Genomic DNA, 22,451 nt, shown 5'->3' on the forward strand with positions numbered 1-22,451 from the left:
ATGGAACAATGGAAGCAAGGAGTCGGAGTAGTGAAGGGAAGGGGCCGTGAGCAAGGAAAGCAGGCAGATTCTAAAATCTGAAAGTGGGCGTGTTCTACTGGAGAAAGCCAGGAAGAAGATAGCCCACTCACACCTGGGCTAACGCATAAAGTTCTTGGACAACCCTGTCTCGGGGACTATAAGTGTTACCTTGTGGGAGTTGTTTCTTCCCCCAGCAGTCATGAAAAATTAATAGAACATCCTTTTGATTTAAGGACAAAGGCAACTTATACGTGTTTTATTAGAAATATTTATTTTAAAAATAATCGGGATGAGCCAGGCATGATGGTGCATGCCTGTAATCCCAGCATTCAAGGGGCTGAGACAGGAGGATGGAGCCTTCAAGGGAAGGGGTTAGAAGCTTAGTCAGTGGTAGAACACTTGGCTAGTCAGAACAAGAGACTGGGTTCAAACTCCATTACCCACACACTCAGTTCAAGGCCAGCCTGGCCTCCACAGTAAGATCAGAGGGTGTAGGGCATTTGACTGCATAGTAAGAGCAAGAGTTGCCAGGCAGTGCTGGTGCCTGCCTTTAATTCCAGCACTCGGGAGGCAGAGGCATTCAGATCTTTGTTTGAGGCCAGCCTGGTCTACAGAGCTAGTTCCAAGATAGGGCTACAGAGAAACCCTCTCTCAAAAAACAAAACAAACAGCAAGAATTGAGTCCAGGCTTGGCTTTTCACTATAAGATCCCATTACAGTACTTTAAGGAAAAGAAGGAAAGTTAAAAAGATGAGAAAGGTTCTTTAGTGGTTAAAAGGAGTTGTATAATGGACGGGACAAGGTTTCCAGAATCCTCTAGCTGGCTTCTCCTTATTAGGCTCCAGTCTCTGCCATTTCTGCTGGGCTGTAGCTAGCTCCATCTTTGGTCTCACTTCTGTTCCTATAGAACAGGGAACTAGAATCAGAAAGCCAGCCCTGAATGAGTTCATTGGCAGTCCTGGAATTCTGGGTTCTACAGAAGAGGCTGTGCCAAGGGAGGACCATAGATACCTGTTCTGCCTCAGCTGGATGAGGAAGGCCACGCTGGTGACAGCAAAGAGAATGCCAAACACCAAGGCTAGGATGTCACCTAGGGGAAAGGAGGGGCTGCCTCAGAAAATGGGGTTCCCTCCAAGTTGGCTTCCTATACTCCTAACCCTTTGCCCGAGTGAGTGCTCAGGGAGCCCCCAGGGCTTCAGTCTCCAGAGCAGGCCAGCCTGAGGTTGGAGGTGGATAGCAGAAGGGTAAGAAAAGCACCGGTTTCTCTCCAGCAGCTAGGTGAAAGGGGTGTTGGGGGAGGGAGGGGCATCGCAGGAGAGTTCTGGGGCCTCCTGATAAACTAAACCAGTGGTACAGATCTATCTACCTGACCTAGCATTGGCTTAGGGCCATTCATTCTGCAGAAAAGTACTAGCTCCTGGACTGAATGACATTAAAGGGTGTTCCCCAACTCACCAGCAGCAAGGCAGGAATTCGTGTGGACTGAAGAGAAAAAGGAGACATTAGAGCCGGGCCCATGAGTACCTGTGACAGGGCTGTAGCACTAATGAAGACACAGGAAGAGGAGGGACCCGTGGCTAGGGGACCTGGCGACATGGGCCATCAGACAACTGTGCACCTGGCTCAGGGCTGCTGTCCACTTCGGCAGGGAAAGAAGCCTCAATCATTCGCCCATTCAAAAGTTGTGTGGCTCGGAAATTCCGTTGTAGCCGAGAATCATGAGGTCCCCACAGGGAAACAGAGAGAGTATGGAGCTGGGAGAGGGAGGGTCGATAGATAGTACGAGACAAAAAGGAGCAAGGGGTTCCCAGCCCTCTGTCTCCGTTCATAACGCGGCCCCTTGACTCGCCCTTATCTCCTCCTATGTTCCCATTTTCCAATGCCCCGTGTCAATGCCGCACCCCCACTCTTACCTGCTTGGCACTCAGCTTCACTGTCTGGTTGAACACAGTCCAGATGACCCCCTGGCTGCAGGGAGGTGTGGTTAGAGACCCTTCATATCGGTAGTAGCGGCTGAGGTCCGAGGGCAGCAATGCGGAGACATCCAGACCTGGGATCTTGATCTGTGTGCCTGTGGAGAGGGTCTGTGTTGAGGTCTCACCTAGATCCTGTGGCCCTGGAAGCTCCAGGCACAAGCCCAGGTTCGCTGCTTCTCACTATGTGTGGTAGATCCAAAAGGAGGTGAAGGGCTTTGGGCAATTAGAGGAGGCCTTGTGAGGCTGAGCCATTTCTCTAGTCCCAAGAAAAGAGCTCATGAGCCCTCCTTCGAGGCCTTCAGTCTTCTGAGTACACGTCCATATCATTCAGGACTGCTGACTCAACTCAGATTGGAATAAAAGAAGAAAGTGGAGCTGGGACGTAGGTCACTGGTGGAGATCCTGTATTCTATCTAGTGAGCACACAACACATAGAATAACTTATAAATACATTTAATATTTGTAACTATAAAAGACGGACACAAATGCGGCCGGTGCTGGCACACACCTTTATTCCCAGCACTTGTGAGTTTAAGTCCAGCCTAGTCTACAGAGTGAGTTCCAGGACAGCCAGAGCTCCACAGTGAAACCCTGTCTTGAAAAACAAAACAAAACAAAACAAAAAGACACAAAGCTCTGTGTGTTTTAGTTTATCAAAAACCTAGGAGTCTAGTAAATTGAGATTTAAAATAATTCAGTCACTGAGAAGGGAGCTAACTTTTCAGCTAAAGTGGGTTTTCAGTGCCGGACCTAGGGCATCACACATACCCTAGCCTTTCGGAGACATGGTCTCGTATAACCTAGGCTGGCTTCCGACTCGGTGTGTAGCCTGCCTCCCAAGCACTGGATTATCAGTATGCTCTGCCGTACCCTGCTCTCAAACATTTACAAACTAAAATGTTTGATGTTCATAAATGGTAGACAGTTCTCAAAGTCAGTTTAGCTTTCCACACTCAATCCTATGTTTTAAACATTAAACATTTTTCCTCCTTACTTATTGTTGTGTTTGTTTTTGAGACGGTCTCACTATATACCCCTGGCTGGTCTGGAACTCATTATGTAGACCAGGTTGGCCTTGAACTAAAGGCACATGCCACCATGCCCAGCCTCAACTTGGCTTTTTTGTCCAGTTGTATTTCCTGTTTGGTTTTGATTTCTAATTGCGGACAGTAGTTTCCCTGTTCCCATTCGTCTCTCAGCAGTTTCGCCATCGGTACCCTCAACTCCTTCCTTATCTCCATCCTCAGATGGGCAGCTCCCGAGGGAGCCACAAACTGACCTTCCTCTGCAATCTCTCCCAAGTGCGACAGCAGCTGTTCATAGGCACCGTTCTCTTCAGGGCTCTCCTGCAGGGGATTGACCACAATTAGAGGCCTGAACATGGGGTAGGGTTCCTGTAGTCTTTCCCCATTCCTCACCTCTGAGGATGCTGGGAAAATATAAAAATCTGATTATTCAAATGCTGTTACTCTTGCTTTGCAAATGAATTAGCTTGGTGTCCTGGAATTCAATGGCAAACTGAAGGAGGCCCCTCAGGGATCCGGGCCCTGCTCACTTTCATAGTGTCCCTTGTTATTACTGCCACACACACTCCATGGTCTCCGAAGAAAACCATAATAGGTTTTGTACTTGTGTTGCCTCTGTATTCGCTTTAATGATTCATGAGTTTGACTCAGAGTGGAATCCTACATGCTATATCTGAGGCACTTGTCTGGCTTGATGCTGTGAACTTCACACTAGTGAGGCTTACAGGCAGGGCATCTCCTCACTTCCTGGCTTCCTCCTACCATGACAAGTGCGTTCTTGATTGTCAAGGATACACAGAGGTCAGTGAATACTCCATTTCATGATGGGGACCTGATGGCTCACAGAAGTAGCCGAGAAATGCCTCCTCCCCGGGCCATTTGTTGTATGTGGCGTTCCCTGAAATGGTCCATACTGTCTTTGCTCATGATGGTCTCTCTCTGTGCAACAGCCCTCCTTGTTTCCCACAGGCGAAGGATTTAAGTTTCACCTCCTCTGTGACCACTGTTTTTAGTGTTCTCCCTTTATGACTGTCAAGTTAGCCTTTGCCCTGTGGGCTCCTTAAAGAAAACCTCCTTGGACCCTGCTTCCTGGTTCCCTGCCGCTGCTGAATGAACAAAGGCGTGAATGGAGCAGAGAGCTAATTGACCAGCTCGAGAATGCCGGAATGGAGTCCCTGCTAACAAGATGCACCGAACCCATGGGATAGAGTGTCAAGTGTGGTACCTGCAGAAAGGCAGCCAAAACTGCCAGGCCCCCAGGGCGACCCAAGGCTTCATGAAGCTCGGAGAAAGCGGTACTGAGGTGAACCACGTGGATCTAGAGAGGGTTTAAGGGTCAGAATGAGCCCAGCTCTCGGATCACATCCTCTGTTCCTCTCGGGACAGCCCGATGCCCACCTCAGCAGGGAAACGGTGGCCATTCACAGTGTGCTCTGAGCCCGGGTGATCTGAAGTTCCCCAGTGTAAGTGCAACTGCAGAGCCCGGTATTCCTGCCCAGGTCCCAGAGCCATCTTCAGCCCAGGTGGCAGAGTCAGCTGTACTGCGTGGGGAGTGCAAGGGAGCGATGTCTACCCACTCGTGAGCGCCAGCAGGACCCCCCAAGCACAGCTGAATTGCCACTCCCCTCCGTAGGTCCCGCCCCAGACACCTCACCCGTGTGGCCATTATTCTGCAGGCTCAGTTCCGGGAGAGGTTGGAGCTCGTAGCCCAGTAGTTCCAGGGGTTGCAGGGCGCGGCAGAACGAGGTGAGCTCTGGGCGGATATCTATAGGGGACTGAAATCGGCCGGCACAGGCTGGGGACACCTGGGGCCAGAGTAGGGTGCCTGGGATGAGAGAAAAAGGTGCACGAAGTCTGATGATTAGGACAAGAACCGTTAGGATAAGCAAGGGGTGGAGTCAGGAAGCTTAGAGGCGGGAGTGGGGTGGGGGTGGGGTCAGACACGTGGGTCCAGACTAGAGCTAGTATTGGAGGTGGCGGGAGGGGGGGGGTAGATCAATAGGGTTGGACTCCCAGATTAGGTGCGTGTCGGAGGTGGGTGTCTTACCTCTATAGCTCCAAAGACCGTGGCCACCCCCTGCATAAATCAGAAGAACTAATAAGCTCACTCTTACAGTCCAGTCATTTCTCAGTGCCCATAATGAAAGAGATTCCCTCCGGCTCTGGTGGGGCCTCACAGACCCGGCTGTCTTACAAGAGTGTGCAGGTAACGAATGAAGCAGGCTAGGTGCAAAGCACGGTGGCCTGCCACCAACTGTGACTCGGCCTCTGGGGAGTGACCAGCAGACCAGCCAATGCTAGGGTCTGCAGAGCAGCTCCAGTTAGCAGATCCAAGCCAGCAGGTCGTCCTTTTCCCTTTACTCGGCTCACCTTCCTCTTTTTCCTGTCTGTCTCCAGCTTTCCCAAAGTCCCTAACTTAGAGCCAAGTGTGGTGGCGCACACCCGAAATCCTAGAACTCAGCGGTAGAGACAGGTAGACGGCAGAAAATAGTTCAAGACCAACCCGATCTATACGATAAGACCCCGCCTCATTCCTTACCTCCCCCCACCCCCAAAAAAGCAAATTAAAGTTCCTCCGCCTGTTGTTTGGTTCTTCCTGCACTGAAAATTGTGAGTGACAGTTGTATACTCTCTGTAGGTCCTCTGGGACCCCCCCCCTTCTCTTCTCTTCTCTTCTCTTCTCTTCTCTTCTCTTCTCTTCTCTCCTCTCCCCTCCTCTCTTCTCCTCTCCTCTCCTCTCTTCTCTTCTCCTTTTCTCCCTCTCCTCTCCTCTCCTTTCCGCTCCTCGTCTTACTCTTTTTTCTCTCTCTGCATTTTCCCCCTCTCTGTCCATTCCTCAGTTCTAGATCCTCTTCAACTTCCTCCCTTCTTCTTTGCCATCTCTCCCAATTATTCTCCCCTTTAGGAAGAAGGGCTGCCTATTAGAGCTCAGTGTCCTTCCCGCATGCTTTGCTAGGGTTGGGGTGTAGGGAGGGGAGGCCTAAAACTACCTGAGCCTCAGTTTGGAAGCTGATGACCACTTACCTTTTCCATCCTCGTGGGAGCCATAACTATCCTCAGGAGACTCAACAGTAGGTAGATCCTCTAACTTCGGGGAATCCTCCTTTTCAGCTTCAGCATTAACTTCAGGTGGAGCCTCTCCAGGTGCATCCTCTTCACTGGGCAGATCCTCCACGCCCAGATCATCCTCCCCAGATGAACTTTCTCCCAAGGAGGGCTCCCCCTGCAATCCGGACAGGCCCTGGGGATGAGCAGACACTAGGGGCAGCAGAAACAGCACCAGCAGCAGCAGCAGCACAGTAGGGGCTGGGATCAACAAAGAGGGCCAGGGTCTGGGACCCAAGGAAGCCATGCGACTGACTGGGGTGTCCCAGGACACGGTGTGGAGTGTACGGGCTGTACGTGCATCGGAAATAGGAGCTGGGTTGGGGGAGGAGCAAGCCTTGAGGGGAGCAGGCTGACTCACGGAATGCCCTTTTGCAGAGATGGAGCCAAAGTCCCACAGGTCTGCCTGGCCCTGTGCCCCCCTCCCCGATATCAAAGCCTGGACACAGGTCAGGTAAGAGGTAGGGTTGGGGCGAGAGGCAGGTGTGTTCACAGGCAGAAGGTTATCGGGATCACCAGCTCAGCTTGGAGCCCAAGGCACCACCTGGCACTGTATAGGTTCTCCGTGACACCACCCAGCTCCTGCCTGCCAGCCTCTGCTAGGCCTGGCTTGCTTCCCAGCCTCGGGAGGGAAGGGGAAAAAAGGGGAGCTGGGGCCCTGGTGTAGTCGGGCTGAGGAGACAAGAAACCTGTGTCTAAATCCTGCCACAGTCAGGTCTTGGGTAGAGGGGGCAGGTAAAGACACAGGCTAGGGCTGAGCAGGTAGCGGGGCCCATGGGTAAGTAGGAGGCAAATTTGAGCATGAATGTTTGAGTATGTATGAGAGACACTGAAGGCTCCCCCATTGCCTGCCAAAGTATGACCATTTTCTTTTTCCAACTTCCAGGTCTGCAAAACCTCACCCAAGAAACCATTCTGTTTTGTCTCTTACTTTCCCCCTAATGTTCCAGTTAGATTATACTCTCCCCCCACCCCCACTCACCCCCGCTCTGCCACTACCATTCTCGATTTTCAGTGCTGGAGACTAAATCCAGGGACATAGGTGCCAAGCAAGTACTCTGCCACTGAGCTACACTGAGCTACACTCCCAATCCTAAAATACTCATTTTTTTTCCTCCAAACTTTTTATTGCCTTTTAAAATCTAAGTCTCGGTGCCTAGAATGCCACTCATGTTTGCATTCTGTATTTATTTAATACCTATGGCATGCTAGGCAGTGGACTAGGGACAGGGAAATCAAAATGAAGAGTCCCTGCCTGAGGTGTTCTCACTCCAGTGAGTGAGGACGAATATTATAATTCTGCCTAAGAAAGTATGGAAGTGGGCAAAATACGAGCCCACCTTTAAAGAAGAGGTAGGAGCTCCACGGGAAGGTGGATGGAAGGAGAATCGTATTCTAGGTAAAGAAGAGGCATGGGATAGTTTGAGCAGAGGCTGGCCAGATGGCTCAGTGGGTACCAAGTCTGATGATCTGAGTTGGACCCCCAGAATTGACATGGTGGAAGAAGAGACCCATCTCCTCCAAGTTGTCCCCCATGTGGGCCATGGCACACGCACATATGCAAATACACATGTAATAAGTAAAGAGATGTAAAAAGAAATTATTTGCAGAGCGTGGCCGAGTCCAGTTTTCTTATTAGGCCATGTTGAAGACTGCTATGAGCATGGATTGGGCAGAGAGACTGGGTGTAAAGAATTGGGACCGCGTGAGAATGGACGCGGGGCTCCAGTCTGTCCATTTAATGAGCATTTACCGAGCCTCTTCCAGTCCTTGTTTCCAGGTACGCAGCATAGGATAGAGGACAGCTGTTAGGTCTGCAGCTCATTCTCAGAGGATCCCCATAGCCTCAACAAATCACAAAAATAAGGCCATTTCATGTCCATATTGAGGATTGTTCAGTGAACATTCAGCAGGGCGGTTGTATAGGTGAATTGAATGTATCGAATTAGTTTTAATTCTACAGCATACAGCCATATCCCATGGCTCCAGGTAATTCTGCTATCCCAGCTTCTCTTTGAGAACCTTCTAGATGATTCCTGATCTAAAGGGTAATGCCTAGTTTAGAAGGGTCCAAGAGGCCTCATCTGAGGAACCCAATCAAGTTTGACTTTGGTTATTAATGTTTGTAAACCACCATGGTGCTAAATGTTTTCATTATCTTTCTTTTCTAAATACCTTCTGTTCTAACTCAGGTGCCAGGCAACTTCTCCAGGAAGCTTTTCTTTCCGTTTTGTTTTTTTGAGACAGGGTTTCTCTTGTGTAACAGCCCTGTCTGTCCTGGAACTCGCTCTGTAGACAAAGCTGTCGTGGAACTCACAGAGATACTCCTGCTTCTGCCTCCTGAGTGCTGGGATTAAAGGCATTCACCACCATGCTTTGGATTTTTATTTTAAAGTGTGTGAATGTGTGTGTGTGTGTGTGTGTGTGTGTGTGTGTGTGTGTGTGTGTGTGTGTGTGAGGGGGGGGAGAGGGAGAGAGCTCAGTTACCCACAGAAGTCAGAAGTGTGGGGTTCCTATGTGCGTGTGAGGGGCTTGTGTGTATTTGGATGTGGAGGCAGAGGGCAACTCTATGGGGTCAGTTCTCTTCTACCTTTATGTGGATGCCAGAGGCCAAACTCAGATCGTCAGCGGCTATAGGAGCAGAGAGGACCATACTCTAAACTGGAACTTGGGAGCTGCATGGATACTTTCTTCCAACGCGGATCTCAGCTTTTGTTCATTTTCCTTTTCTCTATATAGTCTGAGCATCTCAGTCTGTCAGGATCTTTGGCTACTTCCGGAAGCTCCCTGACCCCACATTTCCAGGTGCATCTCTGCTCCATTTGTAGGCTTCCTCCAGCATGTCAGGCTTGGAAGGCAAGTGGCTTTATCTGCTGAACCATCTTGCTAACCTAAAAAAACCTTTTTTGTTTGTTTGTTTGTTTGTTTTGAGATACAGTTTCTCTGTGTGTAGCCCTGGTTATCCTGGAACTCGCTCTGTAGACCAGGCTGGCCTCAAACTCACAGCAATCCACCTGTCTCTGCCTCCTGAGTGCTGGGATTAAAGGCGTGTGCCACCACCACCCAGCTACCTTTCTTTACCAACCCCCCACCTCCAATCTGGAGAGTTCAATGGTGCCTCTGAACTACCACCGCACTGCACTTGACCCCAGTAATAATCTTGCTCACAATTTAATCATATTATGATGATATATGACATTTTATCTGTTCTACTATACGTTGTGTTCCTTGAGACCATGAGGGCAGGGTTCAAAATTTGAGTCAATTTTTATTCAACAGCTATCATCAAGCGTTTTCTCATTGTAGAACACCTTACCAGGTCCTTGTATCTTAGGGGCTCATTGTCAATGATTTGTGTGTGCCAGACCATAACATCCCCCCCCCCAAAAAAAAAAACCTTGTGTGAGTGGATGTGGATGCAGTTCAGTGACAGAGTGCTTGCCTCATGCACAAGGCCCTGCTGGCCTTTCTGAAGCCAAATCCAGCACCATCCATGACATTTGACCCATCATGTACCGTGGAGAGTCGGCTATTTTCAGAACCTTGTTTGGACTCTGGCACGTGGAAGGATCATGGTAATGTCTAAATTGGAGGCTGAAGGCAGACTGTGGTAATAACTAGACTAGTCTGGGAGAGAGAGGCCATGGGAACAGAGAGGACCGTACTGTACACTGGAGCTTGGGGGATGCATGGATCCCTTTCTCTAACACCGAGCTCAGCTTTTACTCATTTTCCTCCCGACAGCACCGTGATGCCTCCTCTCCTCCTCTCCTTTGTAGGGCTTTGTGCTCATGTTTCCGAGCACGGATCTGCAGCATTTGCTAACTTTCCGGATGTCCTCTACAGTTCCGTGCCCTTCTATCTCTCCATGCGGCTGTTTCCTTGCCGTGGGTGGAGATGTGGACTCTGATCCTGGATCACACCTTTATAACTCAGGAATCTGCCAAACCCTGAAGCTTGAGCTCTCAGAGTCCTTTTATGCCGAATCTAACCACGTGGGACACTCCCTGCCTGGCACAGGACACCTGTGTTTTTAAAGCCAAGTCTTTGGTCACTGGGATCTGTGTTTCTAAAACCCGGACAAACACATTCCTAAATCAGGTTTCTGATTAGCCCTGGGTTACGAAAGAGGGAACCACTCACTGGTAGAGCGGGAGAGAAGCCCCCTTCTCCCTCGTCATGGATTGGAAGACAAGACCAAAGCTGTTGTGAGGTCTTGAGGCTGGCCCATCACACTATTATTGCTAGGGCTATCATAAAAATCACCATAAACCCATAAACCAGGTGTCTTATGGCAATTCGATTTTTAAAACTCTCAACGTTCTGTAGGCCTTAAGTTTGAAGTTGTATTGGCAGGATCAGGCTACCTCGGAGGCCCTGGCGGAGCCTATTTTGTTGCCATTCCTGGATTCTAGTGGTGCATACCTTGGGTCCCATTACTTGAGAGGTAGAGGCAGGCAGATCTTTATGGGTTTGAAGCCAGCCAGAGTTACATGGTGAGACCCTGTCTCAAGTAATAATAATAACAATAATAACATAATAATAACAATAATAAACAAACAAAAAACATACGACAACAACAAAAATTCCTAGTTATATCTGCAAAACCCCTTTCTCCAGGTAAGATTACACTCGCTGGCTGTGGATGTCTTTTTTTTTTTAACATTTATTTATTTATTTATTTATTTATTTATTTATTTATTATGTATACAATATTCTGTCTGTATGCCTGAAGGCCAGAAGAGGGCGCCAGACCATGTGGTTGCTGGGAATTGAACTCAGGACCTTTGGAAAAGCAGGCAATGCTCTTAACCACTGAGCCATCTCTCCAGCCCTGTGGATATGTCTTTTTTTTTAATATTTATTTATTTATTTATTTATTTATTTATTTATTTATTTATTTATTTATTATGTATACAATATTCTGTCTGTCCTGCAGGCCAGAAGAGGGTACCAGACCCCATTACAGATGGTTGTGAGCCACCATGTGGTTGCTGGGAATTGAACTCAGGACCTTTGGAAGAGCAGGCAATGCTCTTAACCTCTGAGCCATCTCTCCAGCCCCCTGTGGATATGTCTTTATGTGGCCACCATGTAGCAGAACCAAAGTGGATACATTTCAAGAAGTCCTTAGTGTGTCTCCTCATCCTCAACCTTGCCCTCTTCTACCAATTAGACAGTGCTCCCAACCTGAGTTCACAGTGAGCTCTGTTCCATCCCCTCTTCCACCCACAGACTGGTGACATACTCAGACATACCCTCCTCTTCCTCCACCCCCCTCCAATTCTTCCATTCTTCATGTGTATGTGTGTGCATGAATACCACATGCATGCAGAAGCCCTGGGAGGCCGGAAGAGGGTATCAGACCCTGGGAACTGAACAAGAGCAGCCAGTGCTTTTAGCCTCTGAGCCGTGTCTGTAGCTCCTCTATTCTTACTGCTTAGGTTCACAGGATCCCCAGGGGGTTATCTGTGCTCACCCACACTTGAGCATGGGCTGCCCTTCATTTGCTTCTCTTTTGTTTTGATTTTTTTGAGACAGGGTCTCACTGTGTGGCCCAGGCTACTTACTTGCAGCAATCCTTCTGCCTCGGCTTTCTACATGCTGGGATTACAGACATAAGCCACCAGGCAGTCTCTCTGCGTTCACCTGAGACAGTGTTACTGGCCGGTAACCTGGTGACACCAGTTCTCCTGGAACCCAAGCCAAAGAAACAGTCTGCTCCAAACTCTCCATTTCTCCAAGGGTTTCAGGCTTTTCTTCTCTGGTTTAAGCCCAGCATTTAACATTTTCAGGATTCTTAGAATATCTGAGCTGGGGGAGCTTAGAACCCTGGCAATCCCCTGCTTCTTGGCTTGGTGCTCAGATTCCTAGGAGTCCAAATGGAAGAAATGGGATCTAATGTTTCTTACATTTAGTATCCCAATATAAAATGTATTTTATAATTACAAAATAGTGCATAGCCAATGCAGGAAAGTTGGGGAGCATGAAGAAGAGTCTCAGGGAATTTAAAATATCTCCCTACTTGCACCGTTCTCACTTAGACCTTCAGCCTCAGGAGCCCACTGCCTGGCACAGGTAGACACTCATTTGTCCAATTATATTCCGTCTCATCCCCCAGAGATAAAAACACAACTAGGTTTTGATTGCTTAGCCTTCCGGCCTTTCATGTACCTTTTTGTGCAGAGGGAATCACATTACACACACAGCTCTCTGTAGCTTGTCTTTCTCCTCTCTCTTGGCGTTACTATGAGTAACTATGACTTACTATGAGTGTTTTGATGTTTTTAAACTATATCCATAAACCAGGCGTCTTAAGACAATGCTTTTTTAAAATCTCAATGTTCTGTAGGCCTTAAGTCTGAAAAAAAATACATATATACATATAGATATATGTAGATATCTCTCTCGCTACATCTCTATATCAATATTTCTCTATATCTATCTATCGTCTATCTATCTGTCTATCTATCTATCTGTCTATCTATCTATCTATCTATCTATCTAGAGTTTGTTTTGTTTTTTAGAGACAGGGTTTCTCTGTGTAGCCCTGGCTGTCCAGGAACTAGCTCTGTAGACCAGGCTGGCCTTGAACTCACAAAAATCCTCTTGCCTCTGTCTCCCTAGTGCTGGGATTAAAGGTGTGTACCACCACATTTGGCTGAACTTTTTAATATTTATTTTATCTTATACATAAATATAAATAAAAATGTATAAATATACATAAATTTTATAAATTATTATATATAAGTATAATATAAATAAAATATATTTATTTTATTGGGTTGGAGAGGTTAAAAGCACTGGCTGCTCTTCCAGAAGCCCTGAGTTCTATTTCCAGCCACCACATAGTGGCTCACCATCTATAATGAGATCTGATGCCCTCTTCTCGTGTGCAGGAATTTGTGAAAGCAGAACACTGTATAAATAATAAATACTTTAAAAAAATATTTTATTTTTTAAAATTCATTTATTTTTACATACCAATCCCAGTTCCTCCTTCCTCCTCTTCTCCCGCTCCTCCCCTTATTTTATTATTTTATAGGTATGGGTATTTTGCCTATGTCTGCTGTGGAATAATCCTCTTGTACACTGTAAAGATTTGTAAACTTGAACTGGTTTAACAAAATGCCGATTGGCCAGCAGCCAGGCAGGAAGTATAGGTGGGGTGACCAAATTAAGGATGATGGGAAGGAAAGGGTGGAGTGAGGAGTTGCCAGTCAGATGCAGAGGGAGCAGATGAATTTACCATGTTAATAAAGGTACCGCCACATGGCAGAGCGTAAATAAGGAAGGAATATGGGTTAACTTAATGTAAGAGCTAGTTAGTAATAAGCCTACACTATTGGCCAAGCATTTATAATTTATATTAAGCCTCCGTTTGAGTCAATTATTTGGGAAATGGCTGCCAGGTATTTGTGAACTGGTGGGTTGGAGAGAAATGTTCAATTACATATGTCTGTGTACCATATGCATGCCTGATGCCTGAGATGGCCACAAGAGGGCGCCTGATCCCCTGGACCTAGAGGTGCAGATAGTTATAGGCCATCATGTGGGTAGTGGGAATTCAACCCGAGTCCTTTGGAAGAGTAGCCAGCACTCTTAACTAATAAACGATCTCTCCAGTCCTTTCCCCTTGTTTAAAAATATTTATTTTATTATTTTAAAATTATTTGTCTATCTGTATGAGAGATGATTGGGGAGTTAAGAGTGCTCCCTGCTTTCTCAGAAGACCAGAATTTGATTCCCAGCACCCACACCGGGTGACCACACTGCCCATGACTCCTCCTAGGAGATTCCCAGCACCCACACTGGGTGACCACACTGCCCATGACTCTTCCTGGGAGAATTCCAGCACCCACACTGAGTGGTCACAACTGCTCATGACTCCAGCTCCTGGGACAACTCTTTCTGGACTCTGGGCACTGGCTTCACACACACACACACACACACACACACACACACACACACACACACACACTCCACTCTCACATACACATATCCTCCCATGTGAACATATAGTTTTTAAACATCAAAATCTTTAAAAAGAGATTTCTGACATATTGACAAAATGTTCCTGCAAATTTACCTTACGGGGGTATACCCAATTCCTCAAAGTCCTAAGAAAATTTAGAACATTCTCCTTTTGATAAGGTAACCCAGCTAACCCATCAAAGCTTTTGTCCTGGATCAGAATGAGGGAGAGAGGAAGTATGGGGGGGGGGGGGTTGAGAGGAGTGCAGGGAGGGGAAACTGTGGTTGGAATGTATTTTATGAGAGAAAATTAAAAAAACAAAAAACTCCAGTAAACCCAGACTACCAAGTTATCAACTCCTCACATGAAGCTAGTTTGTGATCAAGTTTAGATCAGTATGAAACAAAACAACAACAAAACCAGGACTGGGGATGTCGCTGTAGAATGCTTGCCTAGTATGCACGAGTGGGTTCCATCTCAGCCCCTCATAAGCCGGGTATGACGCTGCAAAACTAACTTCAGCATCTGGAAGCTGAAGGCAGGTGGATAAAACCAAGGTCATCCTCAAATTCAGTTCAAGGCCAGCCTACATTATAGGAACCTATCTCAATAAAAAATTAAATGAAGGGGGCTGGAGAGATGGCTCAGAGGTTAAGAGCACCGACTGCTCTTCCAGAGGTCCTGAGTTCAATTCCCAGCAACCACATGGTGGCTTACAACCATCTGTAATGAGGTCTGGTGCCCTCTTCTGGTTTGCAGGCATATGCACAGACAGAATATTGTATACATAATAAATAAACAAATATAAAAAAAACCAAAAAATTAAATGAAGAAACACGGTAACTTAAAACTTGCACACTTTGGTCCAAAGCTCAAAGGTTCCTAGCTGGTGAAAGCACTGGGAATGACTGGCCAACTGCTTCTCTGTCTGGCATAGGCTCTGGACGTAGTATGGACCGTACTTATCCCCACATTCCCAATTCTGCAGTTAGACAGAGTCCTTGTCAACGTTTGCATTTTGTAGTCTCCTGTTTCTGTGTTCAGACAGCTGTGCCTCCTTCGCGCCTTGCACAGCGGCCACACCTGGCATTTGCGCGACGTAGCAGCGCACCTAGAGCGCCGCCCTGGCGGATGGGGCAGACACAGCAGAGGGGACCCGCCCCGCGAGCCGTTGCCCGCGCCTGCTCTGTGCTCCCGGGCCGCACCTCCGCGGCCCCGCCCCACGAGCGGTTGGAATTTGAATCTCCGGCGCGACACTGCGGGAAGCCTGGAACCCTGGCTCAGGCATGGAGAGCCCAGGCTCCACCGCGCACTGCCCGGTGCGACAGCAGCGTGCTCGTTGGGAACGGAAACGTGTCTGCACCGCTCGGGAGCTGCTGGAGACCGAGCGGCGCTACCAAGAACAACTGGGCCTTGTGGCTACGGTGGGGCTCGGCGGGGGTGTGGGAGGGTCTCAGACCTTGCTTCGGACTGACGTCTGCAGTTTCTGGCTGCACCTTTCTCTTGCGACAGACTGAGAAAACTGTATTCGTTTCCTTCACAGTACTTCCTGGGGATCCTGAAAGCCAAGGGGACACTACGACCACCAGAGCGCCAGGCCCTGTTTGGGAACTGGGAGCGTATCTATGCCGCCAGCCTGTGAGTGGAAGCGGTGCAGCCTAGCCGGAAAGGCCAAGTTCATCTGCCAACTTTTTCACCTGTGGCCTTGGCCCAATGCCTCAACCTGCCTGCGCTCCAGTTGTAAAATGGGATAATAGCATTGCCTCCGAGACAGGGTTATGGGAGGTATATGTGGGAGAGCTTGAGTAGTTGCTGGCCTGCCTTTTTACTGTCCTTTCCCTGCACAGAGAGCTGCTTCCCTACTTGGAAGAAGGGCACTGGGGGCCGGGGCTAGAGGGCTTCTGCTCCCACCTGGAGCTCTACACCCAGTTTGCTGCCAATGCCGAGAGTTCTCAGGCCATCCTTCAGGTAACTCTCTTCCTCCTTCCCTTCTTTTTTTTTTTTTTTTTTTTTTTTTTTGATTTTTCGAGACAGGGTTCCTCCTTCCCTTCTTAATCTAGAGACCTAAATTAATAGTGTTTTGGCCCAGGTTTCCCTCAGGAGTGCACCACTTGCTGAAGGCTGAGCGTGTGTACACAGAGTGTAATATAAGGGAGTGGTTTCTCTTCCTGATACGAACTCTCCCTATGTATTCAGACACAGCTGAAGAAGAATAAACGTTTTCGGAGGTTCGTGCGGCTTCAGGAAGGCCGCCCTGAATTTAGGGGTCTTCAACTCCAGGACCTGCTCCCTCTGCCTGTGCAGCGGCTCCAGCAGTGAGTGAACCCCTCTAGACTAGAATTAGTTCCTCTGGCTGCATAGCTCTGCCTACAGCTTTGTGGGGGATGCCATAGGTTCTATCCCAGCTCTGCCTTTCTGAGCCCAATTATCTTCTAAGGCGCTTTTACTGGAGTAAATGTGAACACTCAGGGGTACCCAGGGGCTGCAGCCTGAGACCTGGGGCTGTAGGACTGTGTCTTGAAGTACAGGGGTACCCAGGGACTGCAGCTTCACACTGGGACCGTGGGACTGCATACTGAAGGGAGGGAACCTGCACTAAGAAATAGACAGGCTGTCCGGAAAAGCTCATTGATCTCGAAGTTCTATTCCAGGGTTCCTAGGTTGTCTGTGGTAGCCTCCTTGGTTTAAGTTGCATCTTCTGACCCAGCCTCCTGAACTACAGTCGGCCACTGATTCTTTACTGTGGGATGGAAGTGGCCTGCATAGTGTGAGCCCAGATTCTGAGTCCCAGGTTGGAGAGGGGCAGCCGAGCAGCCAGGCCTTTCCTGACCTTTTAATTAAGGGATGAACATCTGGGAGGTGCTCTTCAGATCATTTGAAACCAGGGCATTTTTGCCTGGCTCTACTTCACTTTTCTTCCAATTGTCCACTTCCAGGTACGAGAATCTCGTCGTGGCCTTGGCGGAAAACACAGTTCCCAACAGCCCTGACTACCAACAGCTCACACGTAGGTTTTTGTTCTTCTCCAACACAGGCAGAGGCTGCCTGTCCCAAAAGTCTTTCTGGTTCTGACTTCCAACAATGCCTGGTATGTCCCCATCTCCCATTACATGTATAGTGTCCCTAAGGGTCCTGCCTCTGCAAGAAGCTAGAACCTGATGCAGGCCCCTCCAGGCTAGCTAGCTACCACCAGTAGCCACGCAGAGCCTAAGTACTGTTGGAAATGAGGGAGAGGGTGTTGTTCTAGGGGCTGCCCGCTTGGTGAGCGAGACTGCCCAGAGAGTCCACGCCATTGGCCAGAGCCAGAAGAATGACCAGCACCTCCTCCGTGTCCAGGCTCTACTCAGTGGACGCAAGGCAAAAGGGCTTACCTCAGGTAAACTGTGGACTTTGTCCTTCCGTCCTCATTACCCCCTTACTTGCTTCTCTTCCTCAACAAAGCCAGCATATTATTGGGCTAGCAAGATGGCTCAGTGGCTGAAAGCACTTGCTGGATGAACTGAGTTAATCCCGGAACCCACGTAAAGGTAGCAGGAAAGAACTGACTCCCCGGAGTTGTCCTCTGACCTCTACATATACATACGATAATTAAAAAAAAAAAACTTCAACGCCAGCATATACCTCCTGCCTGTGTTTCCTGCCCTTCTGTGTTCCCATGGATTCTGAAGCTGTACAAGATAACGGCTCTCATTTTCTAGGGCGATGGTTCCTGAGACAGGGCTGGCTTTTAGTGGTGCCTCCCACTGGGGAGCCCCGGCCCCGCATGTTCTTCCTCTTCTCTGATGTGCTCCTCATGGCCAAGCCTCGACCCCCACTGCACCTGCTGAAGAGTGGCACCTTTGTCTGCAGGGCCCTGTACCCTATGTCCCAGTGTCAACTTAACAGGGTCTTTGGCCATTCGGGAGGAACTTGTGGTGGTCTGCTCAGTGTAAGTTGTAGATGGGAAATCTGGGCCTCAGATATACTACAGGCACTCACAGACCAGCGTATCACTTGGCCTGGGTCCCTTTCCATGAGAGTAAGGGCATGGCTGGGAACAAGCTCTCCTTTAGTCATCCTCTTATCCCTGAGTGACCGCTTCGGCCTGACTCGTTCTGAACTAAAGCGGTTTCTTCCTAGCTGTCCTTCCCCCATGAGAAGCTACTGCTCATGTCCACTGACCACGAGGAGCTGTCACGATGGTACCACAGCCTGACCGTGGCCATCAGGTAAGCTCTGCCCTTTCCTGAGCTGGAAAGGAGTGCTTCTCTCACCACTGGGCTCCCCATCCCCACGGGCGATTGAACAGAGCACGCATTCCAGCCTGAACTGTTTCTCTTCCCACAGAAGTCAGAAGAGCTAGAAGTGTCCAGCCCTACTGCAACACGATGCTGTTATCTACAAATGTGCTATCCTGGGATATATGTGGCAGCTGGCATGCCTAAGAAGAATCTTAAAATTCCAGAACTCAGGATACTCAGGGATAGGGCAGAGCCAAGAACAAAAGGAAATCGAATTCAACACTGGAACCACAGGGCCCTCCGTGGCCTGACACGGGCCAGTTAACTAGTTTATCAAAGCAAGCTGGCAGTGGTGGCGCACACCTTTAATCCCAGTGCTTGGGAGGCAGAGACAGGCTGATCTCTGAGTTCTAGGCCAGCACTGTCTACAGAACGAATTCTAGGACATCCAAGGCCACATAAGAGAAACCCTATTTTGTTTTAAAAAACAAAACAAGAATCAGAAAGCAGGCTTGAACCTAGCTGAGCCCCAGCTGATCCAGCTCCTTTGACACCATACACTATTCAATCTGTAGCTTTTTATAGGAGGCCCTTTTTGTTATTGATGGTTTCTTATTTTGAGACAGGGTCTTCCTATGTGACCCAGGCTGATGTGAACTTGAATTCCTCCTGCCTTAGCCTTTCAAGTGTTGGTTTACCAGGTGTATGCTGCCACACCTAGCTACTGTATAGTTTCTTTCTTTTCTTGAGACAAGATTTCATGTAGCCCAAGCTGGCCTTGAACTCCAGATCTTCCTGAACTACCTCCTATGTTTGAAAAGTCCTATAATTTATTTCCCTACTGGATTTTAATAAAGTGCTGTTTTGTTGTGTTTTTGGAAAGAACTTTGTCTAAACCACGAGAAAAAGGAATTTGAGCCTTGACGGCTGGCATTCAGTAGCCTCCGGAGAACAGGAAAGGACTGTAGCTCCCTCTGTCTTCTCCGAATTCTGGGAAGCAGTCTCTTTTCCTAATAAGGGAACCTCTTCTGGGAGGCACAGCTGGCTTATGCACCTAGTATTCCTCCTGTGTCTGACCAGCTGGGAGCAGGAAAAACACAGGCACACCCGGGGCAAGGGGACTGGGTTTTACTGACCCTTCAGTGGCTGCCCCCCCTTCATTGCCGGGTCCTTTGTGACAGTCTTGTGCCATCTTCGCCTCAGTCCCTGCTCCACCTCCCAGGAAGGAGCTAGGTTCCATGAATCTGGGCTCCAGTTTGTGGGCCTCTTGCAGGTCTGACTGTTCCCAGCTTCTTGTTGGTCCTCTTTCCCCAAGTCCTCAGGAAAGGGTACGCTGGCCTCTGTGAGGGAGAGATCAGCTGGTTCCAGTTTCACGTGCTTTGTCTCCCAGCCATCACCTCCCGATCGTTTACCTGGAACTTGCACACCCGCGTCAGGCTTGCGGTCTTGGAGGAGCTGGTGGACGGTCTTGAGCTTCACGCTGAGGAGTTCCCGCTGGGTTCCAACCAGCGTAGTCACCCTGCAGAAATATCCACTCAGGGGCTGCTCAATCTGTCGCTGTGGCTTCCCACTCACCCTGCAGATTCTCACCGCTCAAAAAGGGGGTCCAGCTGGGTCATGAGGTTGTTGAGATGCTGTTCTGTCTGGGCCAGCTGTTGTGTTAACTGCACCAGCTGTTGCTCTGGGAGGAAGGTAGATGGGATGGTTCCTCCCTGAGTCCCCTGACCGGCTCCCCCACAAAAACCACCACTACAGATGCTCAACCCACCTGCCTGCAAGGATTTCTTCTTGTTTTTTTCCTCTTGGAGAATGGCAGCCTCATCCGTGCCCTGCTGTGGAAGCGGGAAAGGGTAAAGCTGCGGCACCTCAGTCCTCAATGGCAGTAAAGACAGGGACCAGAGAAGCTCTGGGCATTCACCTCAGAATCACAATAGTTTCTAGTCCAGCTGCTTACCCAGAACGTGAAAGAACACGCCGGTATGCCCACAAATGGCTACATTGCCAAAGCACTCCTTGGAATGTGAGACTCTACAGCAGGAATCTGAAGACTGGCTGGCCAGACGCTGCTTCCTTGTTTAGCATCCCCACCCTCTGTGTTGCCTTTGAGATAGGGTCTTATTAAATTGCCCAGACAGGTTTTGGACTTAAAATCCTCCTTCCTGCCTCAACCTCTGGAGTAGCTGGGATACCAAGTCTGTGCCACTAGGTCTAGCTCCCTCAGTTTCTGCTGGTATCAAGTCCCCAGTCTGTCAAATTAGTTTTCAATTTACATCACCTCCCCCTTCCAGGTTTTACTGAATATATAGTGCTCTTAAAGGCAGTGTCCTAAAGTTTTAGGGTATAATTCTCTCACTGTTCGGACGGGCAGACCCTTTAATTGAACCTATCAACTGCAATGCCTACATCTCTCTTCCACAGGTCCTGCAGCTTGTCTCCCTGACCGCTTAGCTCCATTCACAGGACAGGACTAGCATTTATTAATCTTCATTCCAGCCTGTCTAGTCTGCCTGGCTCGTTACTAGCCATCTCAGCTAGTTTTCTGTCACTAATTAGTTCAGTCTCTATTTCCTAATACAAGTAATTGATCAGAACTGAAGATACAGCCCTAGGTGGTAGGTACCACTTTCTAGTTCAGCCCCATCAGAATGTACTGTTAGTTCACATTTCAGGCCTTCCTTTCCAAGGAAAACATGAAAGGCTTGGTGTCTGGCACACTAACACCCTCCTTGGGCCAAAGTTGGAGCCTCAGCAATAACTGCATTGTTTCGCATATAGACACTATGGTTGGGTTAAAATCTCACTTCCATCAGACACTAGGTGAATGGTGGAAAAAAAATCGCTCTTCACTGAACTGTGGGAGGATTAAACGTAACGGTCATTAGCTATCCTCTCCCAGGCGCCTTACACCCATTACTTCTCTAGCTCCTCGAACCCCCACGATGTGGGAAAACCAAGGAACTAACTAGTCTTCATTTCACAGGCCGCCGGGAAATGGGGTCTTTTTCTTGGCACCGTGGCGCCCCCAGAAGACTGAGGCCCAGGACTCCCCCAACCCACGGCCAGACCGCACCTGTAAACACTTGTACAGCACAAAAGCCACGACGGCAGCGGTGTACAGCGCCCCCAAAGGCAGCGCTCCGGCCCGGGCCCGCTCGCGCTGGTCCTTGGGTGGCGGCCGCCGCCGGGGTTCGGTGGCCCCGGGACCGACCTGGGAGCGGTGTTCTGTGGATTAAAGACACCAGTCAGCGGACAGGAAGCTTCTCCCAGGCAGTCCAAGCCTCCCTCCTGCAGCCCTCGCTGGTACCTGAGTGTGCCCCCAGATCGGGGCTGGGGCGCTCTCCCAGGACCCCAAACAGCGCAGACACAAGCAGCAGCCCCAGCACACTCGACACGGCGCCCGCGCCCGCCATGCCTGGCTCACCGCGGAGGTGAGCCAGAACCCCCACGATCTAGCGTTGGCGTTCCGCCAAAGTGCGCACGCGCACACGACCGCAGCCGCTCCCTCCCTAGGGCGCCTCGGGTGGCCACGCTCATCGCACAGGGCGGGCCAAGTAATATTTGCATAACACCACGCCCATCTGACTTTCCTACATTAGTTAATTTCCTATCTATTTATATATTCCTTAAGAAAGAATGGCTCCAGGATCTATAAGTATAACGTGTCGTGCCTAAAAGAGTGGCTCATTGTATTTAGAACTGAACGGACCAATTTCCTCACCATTAGCAGAAAATAAGGGCTGTTTTAGAGCTATAAAATGGTGCGTTGTCGCTGTGTAACCAGCTCGCTCTGAAGGCCTGTTTCCTAGGCTACACACGAAGGACCAGTTCCTTATCCTTTCGCCTAGGGGAAAGTCCCCGGACCACGGGCAGAGAGTGCCGCGTGCGCACGCGCGTAGACTACCCCCGCGAGTCACAGCTAGCCCGCTAAGAAGCGATCCCTTCGGGGCCAGCCGAGCGGCGTGCAGCGGGACGTCATCCGTCAACTCTCCTAGTGACGCAGGCAGTGCGCCTCGGCGCACCAACCGAACGGGGCTCATTCTCAGCGCGGCTGCTTCTTTTTTCTTTGCATCTTTCGTCTTTCCCTGTACCTTTTACTTGATTCTCAACTAGGGAAGAAATGTGTTCCATT

General features: G+C 49.2%; 3 protein-coding genes across 6 annotated transcripts; 1 reads left to right on the forward strand and 2 right to left on the reverse strand.

Moving 5' to 3' along the window:
• Positions 1-251: 251 nt before the first annotated feature.
• Ca9 (carbonic anhydrase 9) lies at positions 252-6,416 on the reverse strand. The gene is made up of 11 exons (XM_075967361.1): positions 6,047-6,416; positions 5,070-5,099; positions 4,677-4,847; positions 4,421-4,563; positions 4,248-4,340; positions 3,277-3,343; positions 1,935-2,092; positions 1,640-1,775; positions 1,477-1,503; positions 1,033-1,111; positions 252-922 (listed from the first exon to the last, which is right to left on the reverse strand). The coding sequence occupies exons 1-11, from the start codon at positions 6,372-6,374 to the stop codon at positions 856-858; spliced, it is 1,299 nt and encodes a 432-aa protein (XP_075823476.1). The 5' UTR covers positions 6,375-6,416; the 3' UTR covers positions 252-855.
• An 8,792-nt stretch (positions 6,417-15,208) lies between these two features.
• Arhgef39 (Rho guanine nucleotide exchange factor 39) lies at positions 15,209-19,201 on the forward strand. The gene is made up of 9 exons (XM_075967363.1): positions 15,209-15,526; positions 15,646-15,740; positions 15,950-16,070; positions 16,299-16,417; positions 17,039-17,109; positions 17,350-17,478; positions 17,801-18,030; positions 18,222-18,310; positions 18,429-19,201. The coding sequence occupies exons 1-9, from the start codon at positions 15,389-15,391 to the stop codon at positions 18,442-18,444; spliced, it is 1,008 nt and encodes a 335-aa protein (XP_075823478.1). The 5' UTR covers positions 15,209-15,388; the 3' UTR covers positions 18,445-19,201.
• A 234-nt stretch (positions 19,202-19,435) lies between these two features.
• On the reverse strand, positions 19,436-21,825 carry Ccdc107 (coiled-coil domain containing 107). Of its 4 annotated transcripts, none has more exons than XM_075967366.1 (6): positions 21,627-21,821; positions 21,393-21,544; positions 20,091-20,154; positions 19,913-20,003; positions 19,735-19,841; positions 19,436-19,662 (listed from the first exon to the last, which is right to left on the reverse strand). In XM_075967366.1, exons 1-6 carry the CDS (start codon positions 21,730-21,732, stop codon positions 19,451-19,453), a joined length of 732 nt encoding a protein of 243 aa, XP_075823481.1. In that variant the 5' UTR covers positions 21,733-21,821; the 3' UTR covers positions 19,436-19,450. The 4 variants fall into 4 exon arrangements, with proteins under 4 accessions (XP_075823481.1, XP_075823482.1, XP_075823479.1 ...); XM_075967367.1 differs by having other exon boundaries at positions 20,091-20,151; positions 21,627-21,818; XM_075967364.1 differs by having other exon boundaries at positions 19,436-19,841; positions 21,627-21,825.
• Positions 21,826-22,451: the final 626 nt, after the last annotated feature.

Source organism: Microtus pennsylvanicus, chromosome 3 (assembly GCF_037038515.1).
Source record: "Microtus pennsylvanicus isolate mMicPen1 chromosome 3, mMicPen1.hap1, whole genome shotgun sequence".
NCBI lineage: Eukaryota > Metazoa > Chordata > Mammalia > Rodentia > Cricetidae > Microtus > Microtus pennsylvanicus.